Source organism: Passer montanus, unplaced genomic scaffold (assembly GCF_014805655.1).
Source record: "Passer montanus isolate IOZ18808 unplaced genomic scaffold, ASM1480565v1 scaffold1, whole genome shotgun sequence".
NCBI lineage: Eukaryota > Metazoa > Chordata > Aves > Passeriformes > Passeridae > Passer > Passer montanus.
Genome location: NW_024356504.1, coordinates 17,277,996 through 17,303,445, shown reverse-complemented (window position 1 = coordinate 17,303,445; position 25,450 = coordinate 17,277,996). Strand labels below are relative to the sequence as shown.

The window sequence follows — 25,450 nt, the reverse complement described above, 5'->3', positions numbered from 1 at the left end:
GAGGTGTAATTTGAAGTATGTCCAAAACAGCATATCAGTTACTCCAGGGGTTCAGCAGAACAACATGAATTTGCAGGTGAGATGAACAGAAGAGAACCTTTGTGGGGAGGGAACTCCTGTGCCTTGGAGGCTGCAGGGATCCCTCTGGGCTCAGTGCAGCACCCCTCACCTTCAGAGAGGAACCAGTCTGGGCAGGGAGGGCAAATGGGGCCAGTCAGACAGCCTGGCCATGTGCACTGCCAGAAGCTGTACAGGCAGTTTCTGAATGGGGGTGAAGACAAGTCTGTACCAGGACCTTTAATCAGCGATGCAACCCAAATGAAAATGCAAGTGGAATAAAATCTACTGCTCCTAAGTGCTTTTTGTCTTGTTTGGAATTAGGTACAAGTATGCGGGGTTAGTGAGAAGAGGGAGGTGGAGAAGTAGAGTTCAAACTCATTGTGTAATGTGGACTGGCAGTTTCTGAATAATGCTGTTGGTTGTTCTGCCAGCATGGGTGACACATCTGTGACCCAGGTCTGGAGAGGGTCTCCCTTGCTAAGAGGAGGACTGAGAGCGAAGCAGCCTTCCCTTGCTGCTTGTGCCACTGCAAGATGGTAAACTCATGAGTACAAGAAATTTAATGTTTAGGGTCCTCTGTAGTTCTGAGCTGGGACTAAGCAAGCTGTTACCCTCCAAGGAAATCCTGGTTTTAGGGCTTGGACTTGTTAAGCAGGTAGGTGCCTTGGTCCTGCCATAGTTGAGCTGTTGAATTAACTGGAAAGTTGGTGAGGGCACTGAGACATTTTTCTTCTGTGCTGCCCCTTCCTTGTGCCTGGCACAGCCCCTTGTCCTGTATCCAGCTGCAGGGGGACACAAGGGTGATCTCTTTCTCTTTTTTCTGGGTCTGGTGTCTCATTCCCAGAAAGCCTGTGCCTGAATTGGTCAGACAGAAATCGCTGTGACAGTGGCTCTGGGTGCAACAGTGTCTGCCCTGGGGCTGGTCCTGCGCTCCCCTGGAGCTGCTGCTGTGCTGCTGGTGCTTCCTGAGCGCTGGGAGACTTGCTGGGCCCGGTCACTGCTGCCCTCTCTTGGAGAGAGGATCGAGAAACAGTTCCAGATCAAGTCCAGTTTTTTTTTCTTTTGTTGTGGATGTGGAAGCTGTTCCATCAGAGCCCTTTTCAAAAATAGCGCTCTCGTTGTTTTCAACTGATGTGATTGATTAACCTATGTGCATCTGGTGTGACAACAATACTTAAACTCTGATCATTTTTTCAAAATTACTAAAGTTTTGTTATTGCTGTGGTTGACTAAACCAAGTGTGATGGTGGGGGCTCCTTGCTGTGCTCCTTGGGATTTACAGTCCTGCAGCTGTGCCTCTGCCTAACTGTTCACAGAGGCAATCCTTGTGCTCAGGCTGGGCTGGGGTCTGTGTACCCAGAAACTGGGGGCACCAAAGAGTCCCCACAGACTGCTCTGCCCAGCAGCGTTGGTGGCAAATGGGGCTGATGGGCAGGAGAAGAGAGGCAGGAGTGCTGAGGAAGGGCTGGCATGCCTGGAGGAGGCGTTTGGAGGCTGGCAGGGACCTGCTGAGCAGGAAGGCTGTGCAGCAGGAGAACGGGGTGAGGTGGGTGAGAGTGAAGTGTTAGGGTTCTCTTTGGCTAGGAGGCAGGGGATGTGTGCCTGACCTTTGTCTCCCACCTATAGGCAATTCTAGCTTGTGTCTCAGGATATTCCATGTCTATCCCTGGGGTGTGTGTGGGGCCATCTTCTGAGAAGCACAAGTGCACAGTCGGTGTTTCTGTGGGCAGAGCAGATAGTTTGTTTACCTTCTCTGCCTGCTGTGTCCAGTGGAAGAAGGGTTTAAGTACAGAAAGGTGACACTTTAATCAGATTTATGTCTCTTCTGTTGGCTGGAAGGAAGGATGTGCTCAGCAATTTCTTGCAAATCACTTTGGAAAACATGCAAAATTCATGGTGACTCAGGTGATTGATTACTCCTCTCTTCCTCCCTGGTTTGCTATCAACATAGAAATGTAAGTTTATAAGACAGCATTAAAAACCAGTTTATTTTATAATATCCCAGTAATATAAGGTCTGTTTGTGTCTCTGTCCTTTTTTTATCCAGTAAATATATTTGTATACAATGGGAGGAGTTTGGCAAAGGCAGCCAAGCTCCTTTCGCATGAAACCTTTCATCTTACACCTTCACTGCCTTTTCAATTTAATTACCTGCTGATACTGTTAACATGTGAAAGGCAGGGTTGGAAGCTCCTTCATGAAGTGTGTGGTAATGTGTATAGCAGCAGCTGTTGTTGCTGAGAAATAGACAAATTTAGTTCTCTAAGGTAGGACTTACTAGGGATTTATTAATTTAAATTATAAAGATGATTGATTTCTCATGTATCTCATCCAGGTTCGAGATGCAGCAATAAACAGCCTTGTGGAAATTTACAGACATGTTGGTGAACGTGTAAGGGCTGATCTCAGTAAAAAAGGATTGCCCCAGTCTCGGTAAGTTGAGAATGTCCTTAGGTCTTCACTATTTTTGGGTTGATTTTTATTCCCTTCCTTACGTCAGAAGACTTCAGGAACCTCATGACTGAACCTTTTCCCAGGATACTTGGTTCATTTTTTAATTTTATTTTTTAATCTGATAAACAGTCAGATTTATTTAGTGCAGATCCTGTACCTTTGCCCAAGTATGCCACAGCATCTTTGGAAAACCACAAAAATTATTACCGATGTTTAGTTAACGGATTTAAGATTAAGGGAATTAATATTTCTCCTATATGCTCTGCATATAGGAGAAATGTAGAGAGGAGACACTTCAGAGTAGCTTGTGTTTATGCAAGTTAGGTTGTCAAGTTGGTTTTTAGGGGTGTGTTTTCTGGTATTTCTGTGAATAGTTAAGATAGAAAAAGTGGTGATAAACTGGAAGTGCATCTCCAATTAGCCATATCACATCTTCAGTAATGTATATTTTCAATTATATCTCAGGTTTTCCTTTCAACTTTTGAGTGTTGATGTTGCTTTTTTAAATTTTAAAATTACTTCCTTGCACTGACATTTTCTGCTGACATTTTTGACAGTGCTCCCAATGACCTGAGTGAAGCCAAATCTGTTCTATAAGATGATACAGTTTGGCTGCTCAGGGAAGTGGTGGAATCACCATTCCTGGAAGTGTTCAGAAGCCATGTGGATGTGGCATTTGAGGACATGGTTTAGTAGTAAACATGGTGGTGCTGGGTTAAAGGTTGAGCTTTATGGTCTTAGAGGTCTTTTCCAACCTTTGTGATTTTATGATTCTAATATTCCTAAAATTTAAATTCAGTTGTTTATTGTGTATTTTTAAACTTTCAAATAGGTTGAATGTAATTTTTACAAAATTCGACGAGGTCCAAAAATCTGGAAACATGGTCCAGACTTCAGTTGGTGAGTAGAAGTACTTGTACTCTCTGTTTAGTGCTTTTAGCAATTTCCAATTGGTGAGGCTTATTTTGTTTGTTTAGGACTGATAGCCAAAGACCCTTATCAGAGCCTCAATCTGTCTGTCTTGTCTGAGACTAGTGTTTTGCTTATTGTAATAACAGGTTTATTACTGTGTTTACAGATAAGCTTCTGAGCTAGGAAATAATTTTAACAGGTATTATAAATTTAATAGGTTTAACAGTAGATTTTGGGGAGAATTCTTGGTGAGGAATGCATCTTTCTGCCAACAGTTGAGTAGAGCAGATGAAGAACCTGAGTTCAGGACTGTGTGTTCCTGTCAAGCTCACACCCTCTGCAAGGCCAGGAGCAGGGGAGGTGATCTCCCAGTCATTCCCACCATGCTCATCAAAGTCAAGAGAGCAGAGAGGTGTTTTCTCTTGTAAATGGGAAAAAATACCATTGCACTTTCTGGGCACCATTCTTCTTGCCATAACCATTTTACAGCACAGTAAACTTCATCCCTGCAGAATCAATAAAATTAACTGATTTGAAAATCCTGAAGTTATAGTTTGGATTATTCAGAAATGTGATGTATTATCTTGTATGTTTGGGAATGATGAAGACCTGTTACAGGTTCCTCTGTGATGGAATGGGTTAAAATTATGCTTTTGCACAATATGGGACTATTTTGTATGTCCAGCTGGATGATGCTTACAGGGGTAAAAAAAATGCAGTTAGGAAACAAATGTCCTTGTTCTTTTTTAACAGGTGGGAGGGGAAGTAAATATTTAATCCCTTAGCAAACTTGTTTAGGTTCCCAGCCTCCAGGTGATTTCTCTGAAACCCCTACTCAAACTGAAACAGATTTACTGCTGATTCAACTTCCTTGCTTTCTGCTTGGCTAGGCTAAGGTGGAATTTTTGTCTTGCTAGCAGTGGAATAGAATGAACCTTAAAAAAAAAAAAAGGCAATTTGATGCATCATTGTACTATGTAGATTGCTGTTGTTTGGTGTTTCCAGGAGGCAGACTTGTGGTCTGAGATATATTGCTACATCTGAAGCATTGCTGTGTATCAGATCTTCTCCTTTTAGTCTTCATTAAAAGTTATTTTTTTTTCTTTTATACCCCTTTGTCACTGTTTCAGTGAAAGATTTACCCTTTTTGTACATTGAGGTCCTGAGGCATTATGATCCCCATTTTCTGACTTCATGGACAGGCTTTCACACAAAAGTACTCCTGTATTCTGCACTGTATTTAACCTGATCTTCTGATGTCTCCCTGCTCTTGCTTGTGCTGTGTCAGGATGCCATCTCTGGAGTCTGTGTGTGTGTGGTAGAATTTCTCCTCAGTAGAATCTCCTGTATGAACATTGAGACAAAAAAGGGGGAAAAGGGAGGGTGGAGGGAGTGTTAAAGGTCAAAGAGAGCAAAGCTAGGATCTGCTATTGTTCTGCCAGAACCTTTTCATATTCCTTAGAAATGAAAAAGTTGTTCTATAAGTTCTGTAGTTGCAGAATTAAAGTGGTTCTCATTTATGAAGTTAGTAATGACGACATTACTTATTAACATTGTTTGTGTGTGTTTGAGGGGAGGGTTCAGTTTCCCTTAGTGCCATAGGCTTGTTTGTTGCTTCTTCTTGCCCTCCAAGCACAGCACAAATACAGCATTACATGCTCGTCCTATCTTGTGTGTCAACAGCTCTGTGCAACTTTGAGTTTATCTGTGAGATTGTGTAAGCCAGCAAAAGGAGGCTTATCTTCACCCACAGTCACAAGTTTACTGTGGCCTCTGAGAGAAAGACAAGCTAAATTTGTCAGGTTTCTCGTGTCCCTGACACTTTCTGAACAAAGGTGACACTTTCAGCAGTTGTCAGAGTCACCAGGGAAGATGGTGATAGATACTGCACATGTAAAAGATTTGCCTTTCTCAGTAAATAGTGGAAATAGCTCAGTCTTGTTAACTGTTTGAATCTGGCAGAGTGGTTGGATGGGTGACTACATGAATGTGCTTCTCTTGTGGGTAACCAAGAGCCGTTGGCAGAAAGGTCACTCATAACTGAGCCCCAGAGTTGTGCTAATCACAGCGAGACTTGGAAGTGGTTGTGAAACCTCTCTTACCACAGAGCACAGTGGTACAGGGGAGCTGGGACAGCAGCTGTGGCTTCTAGCATGGTGGAACACAGTAAAAACTGATCTCTTGGCTCTGAGACACCTGTTTGGGATAGCAGCTTCCTCTAGCAGTTCACTGAGGATTCAAGTGCAAGGAAGGAATTGCAGCAGCGCTCTTTGTATATCAGCAGTACTTTGGAGATTAGTGAGTTGCTCTCACTTGTTAAAGGTTTCATATTTAGTGGTTCCCAAGATACAAACAGAAATCTTACACAGACTAGTAGAAAAGTTGGTTAAAATAATAGTACATTTTCTTAACCCAAAGAAGAAATCTAATGAATCAACTCTAATCAGACTGAATTCCAAGTCTCTGAAAATAATTGATGTTTTGTTTTGGCTTATCTTTCTATACTGTAGTCCATTAGTGCTTGTTTGAGTTTATCTTGAATTGTTTGATTGGTTTTTTGGCTAGGCTTTGTTTTTATCATTTAGTAACACAAGAATCAAATTCATAGTGGGGTGGGGGAGGTTTGCATAGTAATCTGAGGTGTTTCATTAAGTCGGAGGAGGTTTTGGCAAGCCCAAGTATGCTGCTGGTTGCTAGGCTACCAGCAGCCCTTATAGCTAGAATATGAAGTTAAAATCCATGCTGGATTTCTTGATGATTCTCAGTGCATCTCTGTTTTGTTATTTGGCATATAATTAGTCAGCCTCTTGAAACAAAAATTATAGTTTTTCCCCCTTTGGGCTTTCAGCAAGCTAATTATTTTCTATGTAACTGCTTTTGCTAATTATGCAGATGCCTTATTCCCCTGGGACAAATACATTTTCAGCATGAAAGAGCCAGTAATTGCCAGCTAGTCAGCTGCTGTCTTTGAGTGGCATTGTGTGATGATCTTTAGTTGGATGTGATACAGAGAGAGGCTGTTGGACAGAGACTCCAAGAAATTCATGCTGTATGGGTTTCCTTGGTATTATGTGGAAGGGCCTTTACAGAAGCTGTACAGATTTTTCATGGATTTGAGTTGAGTTTGAATCAGATTTGGACTCCAGAAGACTTTATAATCAATTTCAGTAAAGATTAAGAATAAAATAAATTATCTATTGAAAAATAAAGTCTGATAGGAATCAATGACCCAAACCAAAGTTATTAGCAACCAAAATGTTTTGGTGTGGTTTTTATGCTTTTCATCGTTGTGGTATCCTAATATGATGCAAATCTTCATTTTGTAAATGTCAGTCACACAATTTTTGCAAGATGCGTTTATATTTGTGCATGAAGGGATACAGTGGTGATGTTCCTGTGGCAAAGAAAGGCATTGAACTTTCTTGTTGATGTTGAGTTTTGTCTTAGAAGAGCAAGATTTAGGGACACTGGAGGTGGTGTAGTGGTCTTGGGCTGGAAGGAAATCAAAACAGGATCTTAAAGCCAGAATTCTGGAGCTGAGATCTCTCCCCCAGCTCGTGGGGGTACTCATGGAGTAAAGTGAGGGGAGGATGCAATTTTGGTAGCTGACTGCATGAGTATGTGTTCTAAGAGTAAGCAAGTTAATTAAAACAGTGCTGAAATAAAAGACATGATAATTTCTGTTACTGAAAACTTATGAAGAGGGAGCAATGCTACTTTTCAGTAGAACTACTTCTATATTTGGGAGGGTGTATAAGACAAATATGCTATTTACTAAATGAATCCTGTTTATGAAGTTGTGAACTTGGAGTTAAATAGATGAAAACTGGAGCTATTTTAGATTCCTGTGTTTTGCTGGTAATAAAGCTGAGTCATTGGAAGCTATTTTCATATTTATTATCTGAAAGAAAACCACCCACATTTGCCAAGTGATGCTATGCATCTGAGGGTGGAATATTGTTTGTTTGTCAACACACATCCAAGCAGCAGAACTGCAGACAGGAAGGAGGGACAATTGTCTGGGATAACAGATATTTTGAACCAGTAAATGCTGCACTGTGCTTTTTTGCATTCATACCTCCTTGTGCAATTAAATTTCCATTGTGGCTTGCTCTCTATTAATACAGTTCTCAAGTTGAAATACAAAGTGAAACAGAAGATTGGTTTCATTGACTCAGCATTTTTAGGGCACAAAAAAAGCAAATAAATGCCTATTCACCTGTGTGGACTGAGAGAGAGCAGAAATGTTTGAGTGATGTTTGAATGAACACAATTAATTGATGGCACATCCTTGTGGAAGGTATAAATGGACAAGAGGAGCTCTGCTCCCTTTCTAACAGCTTTGTAAATAAGCATATTGCTGAAATTCTCAAATGCAGAAGGGGAGGGGTGTGAGCAAGCAGGCACAGGGGGGCACATGGAGCAGCTGCATGCTGAACAGGCTTTTATTTTGGAGCAGAGGAGGCAATCGCCTGCTAGGTCACACAGCAGAGCGGTGTGGGAGGGTGGCGAGTTGGCTGCTGATTGAGTTGCTGAGAAACATGTACTGAGAGACGTGTACCGTGGGGCTGCTCCCCAGCACAGTGCCCTTCCCCAGCACTGCAGAGAATAATGACTACAGGCAAAGGTAGGTGCTGATGATTGTGCCACGGGCATGGATGTGTTTATTTGTTAACGTCTGAGTATTCGGCTGCTCTGTTTCTTTTTAACGGTGTGTAGAGACTTGCAGTAGAAGCAATCTTGCAGTAAAAGTGGAACTTAAAAAAAATGGTCTGCAACAATCTGTAGCCTGGTGTCATCAAGCTCAGTTTAAGATTATATAAAATATGATAAATGGTCTTTTTGATGGGGTGAAGAAAGAGAATGTGTGCATATGTAAGGGACCAGAACAGGTTGAGAGAGGTGAGGACATGAATTTTCATAAACCCTGCTGGTCTGTGTTGTTTTTGAGTGATCGTTGAGACTTCCATTTCCTAACTGTTTTCCTTTTGCAGCACCAGCTGGGAAGATTATTTAAATTGGTTATGAGGACTTCTGAATTAGCATTGAATCACAGTTCCAAAAATGTACCAAATGGAGATACCACTTTTTTTTAACCTGTATTTTTGTGTTTTAACTGCATTTCTGTAACAGAATGTCTGTGGTAGTCGGTGAGGCTGGATTGGGACTTGGTGAAATGGAAAGGTAGAGGAGCTTTGTATCTATTCACCTGTGAAGAATTAATTTACAGGAGGGAAGCATATATTGTATTTATTTTTGGTATGTAAGAAGCCTGTGCTTTTCATCTGAGCTTTCAGAGGAGACGATATCTGTTAGTCATCTTTGTAAAAGCTGCATTTTCTTTCTTCCCCCTTTCTCTCAACTCAGTGTACCTGTTGTCTTTTTGAAATCCTTCCTTATACTGTGGATGTAGTAGACTAATTTTAGGAAGTCTGAATCGGTCTAATCCAAATTTTATTGACGTTGGGTTTGTATTGATATTTATTGTCACAAGGTGTGAGTTAATTGGCAGCTTTTTTGTAACAGAACATGGAAATCTCCTGGGCAAATTGAGTGCTGTGGAATGAATACTGCATGCTGCAATATGTGCCATTTCTATGGACAGATCTTTATTTTATGCTTTTGGAACTCTGTTTTCCAAGGCAATTACTGCATGTATTTTCAGAGGAAGCAGTGGATACATAAGTGTTTCTTATTCACCATCAATAAATGCCTCCCAATGCCTGGAAATTAATACAGAAACCTGTCTGGGCTGGTTCTTCTCTTCATGAACTGCATCACCTGTCAGTGGATAGTGTCACCACCTACAGCTGAGGGACCTTTGCACTCTGGCTCCTGCTGTCTCTCAAAAGAGGAGTTGAGAATAATCCATGATTTTTCCAAAGTTGGAATTGTGTTGAATAATTAATGTACTTCATTGCTTATTACAGAAAACAAGCATGTATTTGTTGTTGTCAATGAAGTGTGATGATTTCATCATGCTGGGATCTTCTCAGCTTTAAAAGATCAGCTGGTGGAATGAAGAGCCTGGGGCAGTGGTCTAGCTGATCTTATCAGTTGGGAAATGTCTGACCTCCAGGTCACTGTTGGTTGTCTGAACTGTAGTAGTAGCAAATGTCAGAAGAAGAGTATGTGTGTAAGTTGTTAGAGTATTGTGAATTCTGGATTGAATCCAAAGTACCTTGATCCAGGATTTCCTTGCAAAAAGGACCAGAGTTACTCTGGTTGTTTCATCACTTCCCCTAAGCTTGATGGTTTTATATGAACACACAAATGCTCTTTTGGCAAAGCTTTGGTGTAATTAAGCAGAACCACTTTACTGCCAGCATCACTAATAGGCGTGCATAAAATACAGGCTGAAGGAGTGGGCAGTTAAAGGATGAAATGCTGCTGTTTAGTGTGGGCTTCATGAGTAAAAGATTAATGTGCACCATTCCATTATTACTGATGGAAGTTAAATGCATGAATGTCCTGCACATCTGGAGATTCATTTCTTCATGCAGGGCCTGTTTTCTTCATCCCCATTGGTAAAGTACCATGTGTATCTGAGCAAACTCAGTGGTTGCCTCAGGAAACATGCACCTTAGAACACATGGCAAGGATGAATCTATAGTCCAGTGTTCATAAAGAATTGGAAAGAAAAAATCCTACACCCTTCCATCCCAAGGAAACTGCAGTAACATCTGGTACAGCTGTGGAGGCGATCACAGTTCAGGAATGTTTAGTAGTTTGCTGATTTCTTTGCTATGATCTTTTCTTTCAAATTCTTTCACCTGTTTTGGTGTCAGGTTGGTTTAACCTCTAAAACAAAGCCTTACATTTGCAGTGGTCATTGTCTTTAAAGTCTTTGCACCAGTTTAGTGGTATTTTCCTGTGCTGTTTTTCCCAGCTGGCTCTCCTTTGTAGTTGTTCTGTCAGAAAGAGCTTGCAGTCAGAGCTGGAGCAATATTAACTCCAGTGACATTTTTACATGAAAGGACTAACTAAATCTTATGGTTTTGATCACTTTGCTTTGTTTATGGTACACAGAATTTTCCAGGGGCAAGTTCATCAGTAGGATGGTTCATAGATATGCCTGTGCCCACACATATTGATCACTGTGAATATAGCAGTGATTTTAAGTCAGCCTTTTAATTCTCAGCAATTCTCTGAGAGCTGGGAGTACAAAGTATTCAAATACCGTAGAGGAAGACTGGCACACTAAAGGGCAGTCTGGTGGGAGTAAAAAGTATCCCATAGTTGCACACTGTGCAGATTTGTGAAGTTTATTTGGATTTTGTTTGTGTTTCACACATACTGACTTCAATGCTTGTTGAGGGTACATAGTAGAGTATTTATGTGAGCACAAGTGAAGGTATCACAAACTTTCTGCTCCTGTGGCAATAATTGAAAAATTGATCTTGGCATAGAAGTCCTTGCCTGAGGCTCACAAATAGGTCAGTTTCCAAGAAAGTGGTGAAGGAGTAGGTGTCTTTCTTTTCCCTTTCTGTATGCTGGCTGGGTGCTGGAGAGTAGTCTCCTAATAACTACTTTTAAATGAATGCTCTGGGCTGTTTTTATATAGAATCACTGTCCCAGTTAGAATTCAGTTGCTGTCCTTAATCAGCTGCCTCAGTGGTGGCCAAGAACTGCTTGGGGAAGAGATGAAATTTCTTGCGCCTCTTGTGGAGCGCTTTGATGAATTCTGTGCTGCTGTTCTCATTTATTTGATGAGATTTATTTTCAGGTTGAGTGTGTAACAAGTGGACTGGGTATGGCTGCTGTAATTAGCAGCCTCTGAGGGCAGCAGTCACTCTGTGGTAATTGGTGAAATACAGTGTAGGCTTCTATGGGCAACAGAAGTACATTAAATATGTGTTCCTCCTACCAGCAACAAATAGCATCCCTGTCCTTGTATGTTGCAACCACAGTAGCTGCAGCTTCCATAACTGTGAGGTTTTATTAAAGAGTCTGGACTGAAGAGCACCTGCTTGATTTCTGAAGAACCTGAGACCAAATGCTTGGAAGCTTGAAGGTCTTCTTGTACCTAGTTGCTTTTCATTTTCAGATCATTGTGCTTGTGCTGGATGAGATTAGACTGCAGAGCCCATTTCTGAGGAAGACTTTCTAATACAGATGGTGTATCCAGTTTAACATGCAGTGGTAGAACAAAACCTGCTGTTACAGCCGTGTTAGTGGGGGGCATGAAGAGGAGCTTCTTTTAAAATTCAGGAGTGGACAAGTGCAGGTTTGTTAACTCCAGAGGGAAGTACAGGAAAGGCATTGTGTGTACTTGGCCCTGGTCTGGCATTACACTGCCTTCCTCCTCTGTTATGTTTGGCTGAAGTATTTTGTTTGTAGCTCAAATACAGCAATGTGAAATAGAACAAAACTGAGCTATAATAAGTAAATGCATCCTATTTTTGTAGTATTAAGACAGCAAATACTGCATAATGACTGGGTTTCTTCTGCCTGCTGAAGGAATTAATTCTGCCCTGCTGCTCTGTCAAAAGAATCCTTTTGTTGCATTGTGCTAAGCAGTTTGAGTATCTTTTTTTGTTTATTCCCCTGAAGCCCCAAAACTGCAGACAGCCCTGAATAATCCTGGCTAGGTTTACACCCCACGTGTAGCCTGCAGGGATCTCACTGCAGACAAATCTTCATGAGGAAAGCTGCTAATGGCTGCTGCTTTGCAGGTGGCCTTTAGAGTCAAGTCAGGTGAGTTTTATCAAAATTTATAAACAATGCATTACAGAGGAAGAGAGAAATACCTCCATTCACCGTGTCACCTGAACTGCTTTTTTCAAGAATGGCAAAACCTATAGCAACCACGTTTCCAGAGCTGTTCCCTTTCCTGTGACACACCTAACCTGCCTTCCCACAGAGCTTGTCAGTGCATAACAAAATCCTTTAGATGCTTGACGTGGATGTTTCTGGTGTGAGATGCAGATGCTGATGTCTAAGGAATATGAGACATATCTGTACTTCTTTGGAGATGAATGCTTGAATACAGATGTAGAAGAGAGAAATTTACACTACTTTTTTACTCCAGATTTGCTCCCTTTGATACTAATGGACTCTTTCTGATGATTTCCATGGGAAATCAACAGGCCCCTATGTAAATTTCTGGTAGACTATGTTGTAAAAAGCCTTGTTTTGAGTATTCTAGGCATGACTGCTCCTAGCCTTCCGCAGGGAAGGGGGAGACAGGAGTTTCAGGTATGAAACAGTGTTGGCACTGCTTCTGCTAGTGTTTATGTAGTTGGCAGCACTGATGCAGCCTTCACCCCCATGCAGTGAGACTGTTCCCTTTGGCTGTGGGTGGAGGAGAGGTGTGCACATCTTTAAGAAATGCATGTCTGCCGAGTAATGGGACTCCTGTCTAGTGAGCTCTGGCTCGTAATGAGGCCTGACATTTCTAATTAGGGCAGCTTTATGAAGAATGGGTCGATCTCTGTTCTCCATCATTTATGTTTCTTCCCTGAACTCCCCCCAGCTCCTGCTGGGATCAGGGGCAATCCTGGAGGCAGCCCTGGAGAGGCAGGGCTGGGCACACTTCTTTGTGCTGCAGCTCTGCCAGTGCACTTCAGCTCCGATTTATGCTCCTGCTGTTTGAGCTCTGTGCTGGGCAGGAGCTGAATCTGCAGAGGGTTCTAATCACATGGAGTTGCTGTGATGTGGAGGGACAGTCACGCTCCTTTTCACTGGAGACTTAAATAAGATCTGATCCCAAGCTTCCACAGGCAAAATATTTATGCACCAGCACACTGAAACTTATTTTCTGCTCCCTCCCCCTTAAGAAGCTCCATACTTGTCTCTAGTGCTTTCCTCAGATGTCTTTTTTTTTCCTTTTCTTTTTGATGTGCTCACTGGATTTTGTCTCACTGCAGTGGGATTTCTCCAAAGACTCTGTACTGGGTCTTTGTATGCACGTTGTGCTCCGTGCTTGCTGCTTCCCTTCATGGCACTCCCTGAAGCCTATTTATTATCATGGGCTCTAAAGCAGTCTTGTCCCTATTTTTGTCCTAGCTATTTCTTGTTTGTAGCAGCACATTATAAGGAGCTCTGTTCACACTGCCTGAAAGTGTGGGAGATGTGACAGAATCCTGGCGCCTGGGAGCTTTGTCACAGAGCTGGATTGTGCCAGGTCCTGTGTACAGCCCGGGCTGGGCGCTCCATCAGCTGCAGCAGAATGTTCCCTTCAGGGCCTGCAGTGTGAGCATGCTACGTTTGGTCCTTTCCACAGCTTCTTCCCAGAAAGCTGCATCACAGAGCCGTCTGAAACACGTTTACCATGCCCTAAAAATGGTAAATAGTTCCAGTTAGAGGTGAGAATGTACCTGCACTGTGTTTGATGGTGCTCTGCACCCTTGGCAGCGATGGTCTGACCAGTATGTGAAAGCAGGTGATCTCTGCTCCCTCATGGCACACAAGGGATTTCTATGAAACTATACACAGGACAAATGCCAGTAAAAAGCTGCAATGAGCAGCTCATCTTGTAAATTTTGGGCTGGAATCTTGACTTTTGTGATCTATAATGCATAGACCACTAATTCCAGAGAACCTCTGAATTAGAAGTAAGGTTTTTTTCATCAAGAGATTTTCAGTTGGTTTTATGCAAGTTCCGGTAGTCCACATACTTGAGGGACTGCGAGGACAGTCTTAATGCTTGGGGATCTTTCCCATAAATTGATACTTTACTTTGAAGATAGTGAGTGAAGCACTGGAAGAGGTTGCCCAGAGGATCTTTCTTGCTTAGGAAAACAATTCACATGGACCAATGGAAGATTCACCTGTGGCACTCCACAGCAGCAGATAGTTATTGTTTACATTTCTTTCCTGAGGCCCTCAGCTCCTCAGGACAGGAAAAATCCTAGCAGAGGCTTTTTCCCTAAAAATCCTGGCAACAGATCTTCATCCGTGGAAGTTTTTAAAATGAGTCTTGATGTGGCCTTGAGCAGTACAACTTTTTCAGCCCTGCTTTTGAAAGGAGATTGGATCACTTGACCTTCAGAGGTCCCCTTTAACCTAAATTATGCTATTATTTAATTTTTCCTCCTGTAGGATGCAGTAGTTATGGCAGATCTTCAAATTGGTTCAGTGTTTTTTTTACTCAGTACTTTCTAGCTGTGTGTGTCAGTGAGCTGAAGGCAAGGTTTGCCAGTGTCATTTGAGATTGTGTCTGATATTCAGCTCTCCAGTTTATCACGAGTGGTAACAGGGCTAAAGGCAGAAGAGAATGTGACCTCAGCTAACAACACAACCTAATGTCAGCATGAAAAGGCTGCAAGCCACAACAGAGGCACCTCTAAAAATGGCAACACGTATCCTTTAATGCACATCCTCTGCTGATTTGGTGTTATGCTAGAAAGGGTGATGATGCTTCACTTTAGTTTTATTGGTCTGTCATCAGCGTGACTGTCAAGTTGTACATGGGCATTTTCAGTAAAACATTAAGATACAGATTGCTCTTTGATTTTAATATAAAAAATTTAAAGCTTGATATTTAAATGTGGATATATTCTAACTGTTTATGTGAAAAGCAGTTTGCTAAAAATTAGTAGATGAGCTGTATTTTGTTCCATTTAATCTTCATGCCATTCTTCAAGATACTATTATTAGGAGTCTCCTGAAACTTCAGTTGTAATGGCAAGCTTTATTTTGCAGACAGAGCTCTGTATTCCTCTTCCCTATGTAGGCAGCCTAAATATTTCTTATAACTCAGGATGTTTGAATTAATTTTCTTCGTCTCAGTAAGGTTTTTTGCCTTCTTTCCTTGTAATATTTTGAAAAGGAAGCTAATTAAGCCTGGTTTAAATGTAATCTAGATAACTAACCTAGATCACCTCAACAAATCCACCCCTATTCCAGCAGGAATTATCAGTGGTTCTTTGTGTTGGTGGGAGAGGCTTTCCAGATGAATTAGAAGGACCTTGTTTCAAATATTTAAAAACTAAACACAAAATTACTATTAAAAAAGAGGGACTGGAAGTTCTCCAGCCCATCTTCTTGCTTCTGTTTTTCAGTGAAAACTTCATCAATTCAGTCTCCAGACTGTAAAGAGCAGGGAGTGTGTAGTGGGCAGCCTTGAAGCTTTGCATGGGTAAAGAGGTGAGGCAGACAGTTCAAGTTTATGCTAATTGAAGCATTGACTTCTTATGGGCATCCTTATGTAAAGGTTTTATTGAAATTCCTGCCTCCTGATCAGTTAAAAAAACCTGATCTTGCTTGCTTTCAATCTCTGAGCAAAACTAAAAGTGAATCTATAGTTGTCTGTTACGTGCTGTGCTTCACATGTGCCAGTTCCTCTGTTTGCTAATTCTTCTTTAAGTGAAGGCAAGCACAGATGGTTGCTAAAGAGAACCAGATGATTTGCCAGCATGGTGGTGTGTTTGCAGGAGTGAGACTTGGACAGGCCTAAGGCTGATTTGTTGTCATTGCTTTGAGTTTGAAATTTTCATTTAGACAGTTAAAATTCCTGAGTTTTGGCACCATCTTTAGTTTGTGGTTTGATTAATTTATGGGTTTTTTAATTCTAGCAGTATGCTTGCTGACCTTTCAGTCATCTGTTGTTAAGAAGCCATGCTTGTTACCTGTTGAGCCTAAGTGAGAATGGGACATGAATCAGCCATGAACAGGGAAGTTCATGTAGGACATGCATTAATTCTGTAAGAGACGTAGGGGTTCTTCTCTCCGTACTGCCAGGAGGCAAAGTTGCTCTCATGCCTTCTCAGACTCTTCAGACTAAATCATGCCAAGAGAGTCTCACCAGAGGGGCAGCGTGAATGTAATTTCATCTTTTTAGCTCAGCTGACATAGTTTAGCTGGCCCCTGGGTGCTGGTTAATATGCAGTCTAATAGTTCAAAGCTTGCTTCTCTGGCTTCTAAGCATGGATTCAGTGTTTGACAACATCTAGGGAGCTGATGGGATGTGCACTATACCCAAGGAACCAGGGTGCTGCTGGTCACTGATGGCTGCAGGCTGCCACAGCAGTACAAATAGTAAAGAGCTGTTGTGTAACTGAGCCATTCAGTTCCAGTCTGAACAAAATAATAATTCTTGCTACTTGAAATGAAGGTAAGTGATCTGTAATGGAGGTGAGCAATTCAGGTGGCTCAAGCTGGTTACTGGTGGAAGCTTCAGGTGAACCAGGCTGATCCTGCTCTCATATTTTGGGAGGCCTAAAATATTTTTTCTATCTGAATAAACTGATACCTGGTAAAGCAGTTGGCCACATATGAGGAATAATCATGCCTAGACACAAATATCTTACTTCTATAGTATCTGCAAGTGTACAGGACCTTCAGCACTCCTGCTTGTGAAAAGAATGAAGTGGTCAAGCTATGACTGGTATTTGTCTTCTCCGGAAATGCTGAAGGTTTGTGTACATTTGAGCACAGAATTTGGGTTTAGGGATTTGACAAGACGTTATTTTCCCTTACACTTTATTTCCATTTCTTCTGAATTTTGTTTGCATCTGGAGGCAGAGTGCTGTGAACTGCCCACTTGCCCTGTGTTTGGTTTTCAGTAACAGCTGCTGACAGATGGCAGTGCCCTACAAGCATTCCCTGTTATTTGCAAGGCAGCAGCAGCCTATATTGCCTGCTAAAAATTGCTGAATTGGATGGAGAAAGATTTATATGGTTTTTTTTTCCTGCAACTTGATCTGCTTGACATTTTCTGACATACAACTACTGATACACTTCTTTGTTTTCTTTGTGTTATAGTCAGCTGTTTGTGCAAATTTTTTTAATGTTCGTACTGGTTCTTCAGATAGTCTAAGCAATGCCTGGAAACACCTGCTAATAATAAAAACTTTCTAATTTGGTGCTCATATCTGCCTCTGCTTTCACACTTCCTCTGTGGTATTAGCACTTCCATACCTGATAGTGTTTCAGTCATGGAGTTCATGAGCATTTTTCAGTGTGTCAACAGACAGTAATCCTGCCTGTCAAAGTGAGTATTAACACTTGGTTACACAGAGTGTAACACATGGTCACTCCTGCTTCTGATTTGTGAAAAGGTAAGGCAAATGCATGAGAGTCTGGAATCTGACTGTTGATCTTAAGCAGTATTATAATTTCAAAATAATTTACTTGAGTGATCTTTTACTTGGTGAATTAATAAATAGAAATAGTGAGTGGTAGCTCTCAGTTTTTACAACTGGTTCAAGTGTGCTTTTGGACAAATGTATTTGCATGTTTGTGAGTCACTGTGAAAGCCCCAAAGTTGAAGGTTCAGAAAGGAAACTCTCAGATAAAGTCTATGACTAGTTGTTATCATTGGAAGATTGGTCTCACTGTCTCTTCCAGCTGGTAGAAGGAAGGTCTTGGTGTCACCTGGAATTCTGATGTTGCTACACAATTAATAAATACAAAACCATCAAATATATTTTACTTGTATATAATACAAGTGTATTTGCTTTGCATATGTGAGTGGGAAGCTGTTGTGAAATGAATCATGTGGAATAACCATTGTTTTCCTTGCTAGATTTTACTCTCTAACACATTTAATTTTTAACAACTTGGTCCCATATTTTAAATCTCTCCATTCCTGTGTCTGAAATTAAATGTGTTTAAAATAAAATACTGAATTATTTGACGTGTTATTTTCTTTTGTTCCTGCTCTAGAATATAAATTCTAGCTGTGTCTGAACACCTTACAGCCCACGAGAGACAAAGTCCCTTTAGTAACCTTGAACTTAGACTTTTTGTTTGTCACAAAGTACACAGATGTATTACAGAACATCATAATTTGAGTGAGGACTGTCAGGAGGGGTTCACTGGGTGGACTCACCTTTACAAAGAAAAGTCATCCATTTTGCCTCTTGTGAAAGAGAAATGGTGCTATTCTGCACCTCCTCTACTCTGAGTCATGCCTTCTCTCCTGTACAACAATGTGAAGTGAGTGGAAGATGACAACAAAGTGATCTAAAAATAAAGACTTAATAAAATGGGGATATAAGAAACCATGCAAATTTGCCCCTGTGTTCTCTTCTATTCCTAAGTGGTAGGATATTACAATGATATTAATCCATTTAATCTCTATTTCTCTCTGTTCTCCCACGCCCCCTGAATACAAGGGTTTCTGTCCTTTAAGTCCCAGAGAGCAGGTGGGTCTATAAGTCTTCCTGCATTACAGTACATGCCATAAGATGCCTGGACAGGAGGAAGGTCTGGATTGGTCATCCTTGAATCACCCTAGACAGTTATGCTAGGCTTTGACCTTGTCTTGCATCTTAAAAAATACCATCCAAGAAGCGATTGTTAGTGGGGAAATAGACTTGTAAATTATTTCTTGGGCTGATACTGTTTTAGTAATATTTGATTTTGGCATCAAACTGTGGGGAATGACACTATAGTAATGGGGAATAAGGAATCATGGCTTCAGTCACTAGGAAGTATTTAATTGAGTTGCTGGACTGAAAGGGATGCCTGACTCTTGCTTTTTGAGCATGATATGAGTTGATCTGACAAGTAAGAAGTTGCATATGCACCAGTTCCTGGGATGGCTCACAAAGCACACAGTGTGTGAATTCCTGTCATATGTGTTTCACAAGAATTTTTCCATTCCTTTCTCTAATCACTATCTGTCCTTCCTTGTGTGTCATAGAAATTTAATCTCTACCTCTCCTCCATAATTTCCACAGCCTTTTCCCTCTCCCCAGACTTTAACTCAGGCAGTGTACATCAAATATCATACTAAACTTGGGTTACCTGGATTTTGTCTCTGTTGGGTAATCAGTGTTTCAGGCAAGTGGTAAAAATCGTTGTAAGTTTTAAGGTTATTGAGTTTAAGCTTTAGAGTGAATTGTATATCCTAGAATTGAAATAAATGTAGGAACTGTTCATCTCAATATGTATATTTATGCTCATCTTTACAATTTAAGAAAGCAGAAGCACAGTGTGGTGGAGTCTGGTTCTTCTGATGACTTTTACATTTATATCATAAGCAGCCTGCTGAAAAGGAGACAGCTTGCTTCTGGGAGCTGAGCCTTTACAAGGACTACACTTTACAGCTTGCAGTTTAGGAGGAAAGTGTAAATGTCACATATCAAGGGACACAGCTCTCTACAGCATAGACAAAGCAGTGCAAGAGGGAAGAAGCTGCTATCTAATTTGTCCATTTGAATTATCATTGCAGTGATCTTTCAGGGTCACAGATGTACAAAGATGTACAAAGTTTAGGAGGAAAGTGTAAATGTCACATATGAAGGGACACAGCTCTCTACAGCATAGACAAAGCAGTGCAAGAGGGAAGAAGCTGCTATCTAATTTGTCCATTTGAATTATCATTGCAGTGATCTTTCAGGGTCACAGATGTACAAAGTCACCGTGCCAGCCAGACTTGCCTCAGGGAAAAGAGAGTTCTCAAGCTGCTTGAAAATGGTTCTTTGTATTAATAAAATGTTTTCTTTTTAGTTTTGACTTGTTGACTTATTTAAGTGGTGCATGGAGGCAGTGGATGTGCCTGTCTGAAACCAGAAGTGTATATAGATGGAAATCAGTTGGGTTTTGGTATCCTGTGATGATAATGATTTCAGTAACTTTTCTGAATGAGGAAGGACTTATATCAGCCATGCTCACCACCTTGTCTCAATCTTGTTCCACATCTGCTTCTCTTGGCAGAATCACCTGTGAGAAGTGATAAGGAAAGATGAATGATTTTGACTTTTTTTTTTTCCCCCCAGTAGTGGGGAAAATGGCTGTGCCAGGCTTTTTCTGTAATCAGCATTCCCAGTTTTTGCATGGGAACCCCTTTGGTATTTAATGTTTCCGATTCTGTTTAGGTCAGCGTTTGTTTTGTGGAGTCTTTAATGAGCAGATCCAGAGTAAGATGTTTAGCTGGGCTGTGGTTAGTGTTTGTATTCTTTGAGGTAAATGTGAATGATTCTGCTTGGCCTAATTTTCTTTCTTTAGGGCTAAGTTAAATTAAATTACCTTACACTTGCTATAGTTTAATAGCATCTCAAGGGCTGTTGCTTTGGCTCAGCTGGTGTCTTAAAACTTGTTAAGCAGCAATAATTTGATCGTGCGTCTGAGTCCTGAGGCAAATCCATCCTTCGTTTTCACTTGACAGACTTTGCCCTTAAACCAGAGGGAATCTGCTTGCTTGTAAATGTTTATTCAGAGCTTCCACCACCTCTAACCAAGTTTTGAACTTGATTAAAATGAAGAGATTAAGGTCAAAACTAGTCTGCCCTTAGTCCCTTTGTTTAGTTCTTCTTGTGGGTGAGGTGGTCTCGGAGTTGGAGTCAAGTGGTACAGGAGATACAGCAGAGAAACTGGTAGAGTTCAGATCAGATGAACCAAGATTTTACTGGTCTGCCAAACACATTTTTTCAATTTGAATTTCTTACTTGATCCTGACATATTGTTATTTGATGCAGTAAGTGGCTTTATGTGGTAAAACTGATTTTTTCATTGTTCCTTCTTGGACAGACCAGCTGTGGAAGTCTTCTACCGTGAACGTAGTGTGTGGGAAGAAAACAGCATGGTTACTAAAGAAGTCAGATGACCAGCTGTATCAGAATCAATTATTAAGTCCAACTTTCAGTCATGGCAGATGGTTTTGGATGGCTGGATAACAGGTTTAAGTTTTACGTAGGTGCAGGGACCTGAGGATGGTTGAAAAAGGGTGCTGAGCCGTGGGGAGAAAGGGAACAGCAGCGCTGACTGAGGCCAAATAAAAATGGGCTGGGCAGGAACATCTTAGACTGATTAGGACACAACTACCTGCATTTTTTAACTGCCCTTTTTCTTTTAAAAGAGAAGGAGGGGAATATTTGTGCTTATTTTTTTATAAAGTCTAATAATAAGGTCAAATAATAGTAATTATTTTTATCTGTGCTATGACTGAATTATTTATATTGCAAGCACTTTGAGAAAGATGCTTTTTTCTTTGTGGCACATTAAAGTTCCCCTGCTTGCTCGGGGATTCATGTTGCCTCTGAAATATGAATACCAAATTTAGTAGGCTGAAGTAATTAATGACAAAAGGAAGGAAAGTTTCAGCAATGTCTTCGATCTACCTTTTTGTCTGCTTTTCTCCCTCTGAGTGTGACTGCTCTATTTGCTGTACCTAATGATGATTCTTTATGGGCAGGAATGTGGATGAAGGAGCATAGATCTACCTTTCGTTTTAAAGGTGTTGGGGAGTGGATGAAACAAGCTTCAGGAAAACAGGAACCCTGATGACTGTTAATATTTTATAAATTGTGACACATTTTTTGTTTTGGTGCTTTTCTCCCATGACTTTTTTTCCTGAAGCCCATAGTTTTCTTAAATTGAGGCTTTGAAGGACAGGTGAAAAAGGCCCAAGAAATGGATATATCCCAGGAATTGGAGCTTTCCACTGGTAAATCAGGCATTCAGACTGTGTTTATATTTATGTGAAGCTATATTAAATATCAGTTTGAATTGTTTTTGTTAGCCAGCCATGTGGAAACCATACTGAAGTATCTGTCAAATAGGCTCCTAGTTGATATACTAAAACCTCTCCATGCTTACTTGAAACCATACAGAAAAAATCTGAGATAACAGCAACTTTAAAAAAAATTCTGTGAAGTTCTGCATGCTTTTGGATTAGAATTTAGCCTAATGTGATGGTGATTAAATAAAGGAAATCCTATACTCTGATACATACTTCTGGCATGTGCTCTAATTCTGATTTTTCTGCACCACCTGCACTCAGCTTCCTCATGTGTACTTGGCCTTTGTTTCCACTGTGTCAAAGAAGTGGAATTAATCCTATCTAGATAATTCACAAATCTGTGCAGAGTAGTATTTTAAGTTACATACAAAATTACTGAACAAGCATTTTTTCACTAAAAGTAAAATCTGCCTCATATTACTTACTAGTTTTGCTTTTGCATCCTAAAAAAATCCCAGACATTTTCAGTGCTACCTTTGGAGTCACTGGTCTTGAGTGATTATAATAAGATTTTCTACAATGATCCTGAGAAAAGTGAAATGCTGGCTTTTCATTTACTGTGTTTATTCTCTTTAAGACACTGGGGATAAAAACCAAATAGGCTTGATTGTCAGGAAACAATTGCTTCCCTCTGCCAGCATTAGCCAAAATGAGTGTGATGTGAGTGGGGAATGGGTATTTCTCCCCAGCTCTAAGGAGCTGCTGCTCTAAGCTCTGGTTGTAGTTGAATGTGCTCATGCAGACATTGCAAAAGCTGCCATGGACTGCAAACATTGGCCCTGGTGTGCTGTGCTGAAGCATGGTTTGTAAGATCCTCTGTGCTTGCAGCTTCTCAAAGGCTCTGCCTGCTCTCAGCGATCTGTACTGGAGTGGTGGGGAGACAGAATGTTCCTAAGTCCTGCTTTTATTAGTTAGGAGTGGGCAGAAACTTGTGCATTTTAGTTCATCAGGAGAGTGCTGTGGCAGGCAGGCGGTGCTGCTGAATACTCCAGAGAAGCGTCAGCATCAAGTCTGGTTCCCCATCCCTTTCCTTTGCTAGCAGCTGCAGTGGGTGCTCTGGGGATCACAGAGCCAACTCTTTAACTCAGTAGCCCTTGTTGCAGGAGCTCAGAGGCATCTCAGACCACTGTTAGGTAATATTTCTGGCTATAGAGCATATCCTGGATCATAAAATTCAACTTTGAATTATTTTTAAATAAACAAAACTTGTCTGTATACTTTTCTTGTATATGTGTCTTCACAGTCTGTGTAATATGCATCTTTATAAAGATGAAGCATTTATTTATGGTAGAAATTCCTGGTTATAATGCTGGTCATGCCTGTTTCACTAGTTGAAAATCTTTCTCAAAAGGCATGTAGGCTGGGGAGTTGTTCCATAGTTTTCCCTGTGGTTTTTATTCTGTCTCAACCACCTTCAGTCTAAGACATTCTTATCTGATGATTATTGCCCACTGAGCATTTGACAGTATTTTAAATGGTCATCTAATTAAAGTATATTAATTATGCATCAGGCCAGGCATTCTGGCTGGGAGTCACTGATGTGTGATGTGTGTAACCCTGTACAGTTTTTGCCAGTGGAGTACCCATGTTCTTGCATTAGCCTTTAATCAGACAGATAGAATGCCTTGGGACAGAAGGGTCCTGTTTTCTGTGGCTGTACAGGCTGTAGGCTGACAGCCTTGTTTCTTCCCTTGTTGTTTTGGGATAACTGCACCTATTTTGTTTCTTGGCTCAGAGGTGGGTCCTTGGAAAGTTTAGGATGCCCCACCATCTCACAGGAGGTGCTGGGCAACATGTCCCTTTTAATGATTGTAAATAAACATAAATGAAGGTACTGGAAAGGGCTGGTTCTGCAGCTTCCCCAGGTCCCTCCAGCACAGCTTACTGGCTTAACTTCACCGACCCAGCCATCCTCTGAGCATTAACCCAAAAGGAAACAAGGCTGCAGCTTGACATCTTTATCTCCTGGTAGATATCTCTGAAGGCTTTCTTCTGCAGGACTTGTGTGCATTAGCAGGCTTTGCAGGATGTTCTGTGGTGGCTGGAAGTGGGATCTGCAGCATTTCTGTCCCCCTCTGTGTAACTGGAGGCAGTAAGATGCCTTTGCCTTTTTTTGTAACAGCACTTTGCCCTAAAAACGTCAGGATGCTCTTTCCTTCCAAAAACAACTCTGTGTGCTTGTTGTCAGTGCTTTACACCTCGGTGTTCTGTGTGTTCAGAATGAGTATCCCTTCAAGAAGTGATAAGTGCTAACACTAGAACTGCAGTTTCCTTGTGTTGACAATGATGGTGTTGGGGCAGTCAGAACCGAGGTGAGCTGCACTGGTCATAATTACCCGAGGAGGCAGAAGGATCTGTGCAGGGAATGCCAGCTGGGGAGTGCAGGCTGGAAGTGCCTCCCCTGTGATGTCATGGCAGCAGATGGTGCAAATAGCTGGAAATCTGGACCTGGTTGTGGGGCTGGAATCACCTGCCCTGTCTGCTCAAGGAGCTCCTGCCATTCACTGGTGAAAAACGCTGTTCATTGGAAGGCTTCAGATTGTTGCTGTGCCTGCTAATTAAGTTTCATAGGGTATAGGTAAGATAAAATATCACCTCTTGATTCCACAAGTATCTCCTTGTTCCTTCAGGTTTTGGCAAATAAGCCCCAGGCTGCTGCCAGCAGGTGTCTCCCTGGGAGCTTGGTTTAATCTTGGTTGCTGTTTGCCTGTAGTGCCAACCCTGGGAAATAAAAACTTCAGTTTCAGGTGTGGCTAACCTTCAAGCAACCTGTAAGAGCAACTAAATTAAAATTTTTATTTATAATATGTTCATTCTAATATATGATGTTATTTCTACTTTTCTCAAGCCATTTGCAAATGTCACTTTTTGAATATGCGTAGAGCAGTTTTGAAGATAATAGTGCGAAAATAAGAAAACATTTGTGGCACTACTTGCATCTTTAGTAGGAGGAAGAGAAAAGGGATCAGTATAAAAAACTGTTCAGGAATGGAGCTTAATCTAGGTTCTGGCAATGCCCTGGAGTCTTTACACCCTTGAGAATGCACCTCAGGTCAGTTTCAGTTTACTCACACATTAAAATAACAACAAATACTTCTTGCTCTCCTTGAAAGGCTCCGCCTTTTAGTTAAGTTTATACAATTTTAAAAGTGAATACTGTGCAGAGCTGAACACAGACCTCAAAGGAGGCTGTTGCCTGGGGTGCTGGCTGCAGTGTGGATGACCAGCAGCTGGGTGATGCTGATGCCCACTTTGCTGCCTGAATCCTGACATTTGTTTGCTGCAAACACAGAGAGTCCAGGCTGTTGCCATTAAGTTTTCCAGCAAATGCAGAGATGGAGGTGAGAGCAAGGAGGAGAAAGGTTCATTGATTGCTCTTTGACCTGACACATCCCTGCTATGTATGCATATGGAAGTGGCGCCTGAGGGAGTTCCTGTGCCTCTGCAGCATGGAATTTTTCTGTCTTGTGAATGAAGGCAAAAGAATTCACTTTCTTTTATATAATTATTTGCATAAATAATTAAACTTCAGTAGGGCTGAGGCAAAATCTTAACATTGCCACTGCAGTGCAGCACAGAGGATTAATATTGAAGTGGGAACTAGTGTGCTTC

The 25,450-nt window shown here is 41.3% G+C and overlaps 1 protein-coding gene across 20 annotated transcripts in view; it reads left to right on the top strand.

Annotated features, from left to right (window-relative positions):
* Positions 1 to 25,450, top strand: part of CLASP1 (cytoplasmic linker associated protein 1) — a 168,105-nt gene that overhangs the window by 45,523 nt on the left and 97,132 nt on the right. For 19 of the 20 annotated variants that reach the window (XM_039701680.1, XM_039701830.1, XM_039701839.1 and 16 more), the window contains 2 exons: positions 2,396 to 2,493; positions 3,347 to 3,414. In XM_039701680.1, coding sequence (XP_039557614.1) covers positions 2,396 to 2,493; positions 3,347 to 3,414 — 166 coding nt within the window. Of the gene's footprint in view, positions 1 to 2,395; positions 2,494 to 3,346; positions 3,415 to 7,933; positions 8,054 to 25,450 lie in introns of those variants that run through there. The other variant, XM_039701821.1, reaches the window with a different exon arrangement.